Source organism: Rutidosis leptorrhynchoides, chromosome 6, assembly GCF_046630445.1.
Source record: "Rutidosis leptorrhynchoides isolate AG116_Rl617_1_P2 chromosome 6, CSIRO_AGI_Rlap_v1, whole genome shotgun sequence".
Taxonomy (NCBI): Eukaryota; Viridiplantae; Streptophyta; class Magnoliopsida; order Asterales; family Asteraceae; genus Rutidosis; species Rutidosis leptorrhynchoides.
The window spans coordinates 228,053,552-228,055,986 of NC_092338.1; the positions used below are offsets into that span (position 1 = coordinate 228,053,552).

Here is a 2,435-nt window from a genome sequence, read left to right on the forward strand (position 1 = left end):
ACCATTTCCAAGGAGTGTTGGAAATGCAAAATTCTTGGTGGTTACAATTGATTTTTTCAGCAAACGGGTTGAAGCAAAGGTGTTAGCGCGGATAACGGGTGAAAACATAAAGAAGTTTGTATGGAATGATATTGTGTGTAGATACGGTTTACTAAATGAAATTGTAAGTGACAATGGTAAACAGTTTACAGATAATCCGTTCAAGAGTTGGTGTAAGGAATTAAGCATTAAACAAACATGTACCTCTGTTGCACACCCACAAGCCAATGGCAAGTTGAAGTGACAAATAAGGAAATTGTAGCAGGCATAATGGCTAGGTTGGGTTTGAATCAGATGTGGGCTCATCGTACAATGCCAAAACGGAGCACGGGTAAAACACCGTTCAGCTTGGTATATGGCACTGAGGCAGTAATACCAGCTGAAATCCGTGTTCCGACACAAAGAGTTTTGGCATTTGATATAGAGAGTAATTCACCCGTCTTGCGAGAGAACTTGAATTTATTGGAAGAAAGAAGAATTATGGCCGCTATCCGTTAAGCAGATGCTAAGCAGTGCATAGGAAAATATTATAACAAGCGAGTCAGACATGTGCAATTCAAAGAAGTAGACTTGGTATTGAGGGACAATGAAGCAAGCAGACAGGTAAAACAAGGGAAGTTAATGCCACGATGGGAAGGTCCATATAAAGTTCTACGAGCACATCCTAATGGATCATATACCCTTGCAGTGCCCTCCGATGAGAAAATTCAAAGAACATGGAACGCAATGAGTTTAAAGAAATTTTATGCTTAGTATTGCATATTCAAATAGCCTGATCAACTATTATGAATATGAGATGCAATCATAAATGTAAAAATTTCTTTAAGTAATAAGAATTCAAACAATTGCTCTTATAGCATATTGTTCATAATTATTATCCGGCCAAGGGTTTTTATCAGATGTCACAAAGTTGTGTGTCATCCCTGCCCACAGAAGAGAAGTTTATTCTCGGTGGCAGAAGTTTAATCATAAACAAAAGGTTGAAATGGTAGCGGATGACGTAGAAATCTGCTGAACCTCCAGGCAATAGAATGTGTATCTACGACCGTCATGACGTAAAATAATACAAGCAATAAATGGCTAGCCATCATCTTTGATATTTCAAATTAAACATATAAAGCTTTGGCAAAATTAACACAAAGTAATTGAATATATAATACACATCGATAATCAACAGATAATACAAGCAGTACACATTACAATTTCATATTTAAAACATCATCTACTGATGTAGTAGGATAATTACACAACTTTTCTAATTCAAGAAACGATAGATGTTCTATCTGCTCACCTATTACTCTAACCCTATCTTTCGCATCCGGTTTCAATTGTGAGGTAAGGGTTTCAGCAAAGATTTAGGGAAGTCAGGCACACCCTTCTTCAGCGTTTCTAGAAATCTTATACGTTCAGCGTCCAGCGCAACTGTTATAAACTCATCAAAAGGCTTTTAATTTCCTAGAAGCAAAAGCATTTTTCACAATCTTTGAGACACCTACAATAAGCCGCTTGGTCTCGCCCTTACTCACTGATGTGCGAAAAGTGGTATATGAATTATCGTATGGAAAATACCGGTTTTAGAGATTGCTACACACTAACGGGCAGTGTACCCGATCGTGTAGTAGTATAGTAACTGGTTTAGTTCCGTGTATCGTTCCAAGGACAGTTATATCAGTCAAACTAGAATTAGAAACTATATTATGATTAACTAAGTGAATGAAAGTTAAAAGTACAAGTTTTATGTTTTGGTGGCTATTTAAGGATTTAGCCAAATCAAAGAAGGTTAAATGTAAAAACAATATTTTTGTCTTTTAAGTTTATGAAATGAGAATAAATGCAAATAAAGCAAGTAAGATAGTTTTAAATTAAATCAAAGAGATGAAATGTTTATCTAGATATTTTACCCTCGGTATTGGATGTATTTTCAGATATTAAGTCCTGATTGAATAATTATGTGTGTAGTTATCTAATAGGTTCACTAAGAGTTCTCTCGGATAAACACGCAAATACAATAACAAGATCAAGGGTTCCCTTTTCACTATGGTTCTTGTATTTGTAATCAAATAACTATAAGCATGCTAATCACCTAAATCGACTCGCCAAGAGTTCTCTTTAGCAAGTACTCAAACTAGAATTACTAAGCGAGGGTTCCCTATTACTTAGACCTTTTCGTTTGTGACTAGTTGATCAACAAGATCAAAGACTTGAATAACAATTGTCTTTGCGTTCGCTCTACACAATTCATTCCTATTTTGTTTAACCGTTTTAATCTAGTTTACCCCCTTGGTCTGGTTTAGCAAACAATCAATCTAAGACAAGTTGATTGTAAATCAATATGATACATCAACAAGAGTTCTCTTTATCAACAACATATCAATTAACTAGATACAAATGATTTT

The 2,435-nt window shown here is 35.4% G+C and overlaps 1 protein-coding gene across 1 annotated transcript; it reads left to right on the forward strand.

Moving 5' to 3' along the window:
* The first annotated feature begins 237 nt into the window (after positions 1-237).
* Positions 238-792, forward strand: LOC139854419 (uncharacterized). Its single transcript, XM_071843724.1, has 2 exons — positions 238-466; positions 542-792. The coding sequence occupies exons 1-2, from the start codon at positions 238-240 to the stop codon at positions 790-792; spliced, it is 480 nt and encodes a 159-aa protein (XP_071699825.1).
* Positions 793-2,435: the final 1,643 nt, after the last annotated feature.

Coding starts and splice junctions, on each gene's coding strand:
- LOC139854419 (XM_071843724.1), top strand. CDS start 238: ATGTACCTCTGTTGCACACCCACAAGCCAATGGCAAGTTGAAGTGACA. Junction 467..541: donor TTTGGCATTTGATATAGAGA/GTAATTCACCCG, acceptor TCCGTTAAGCAG/ATGCTAAGCAGTGCATAGGA.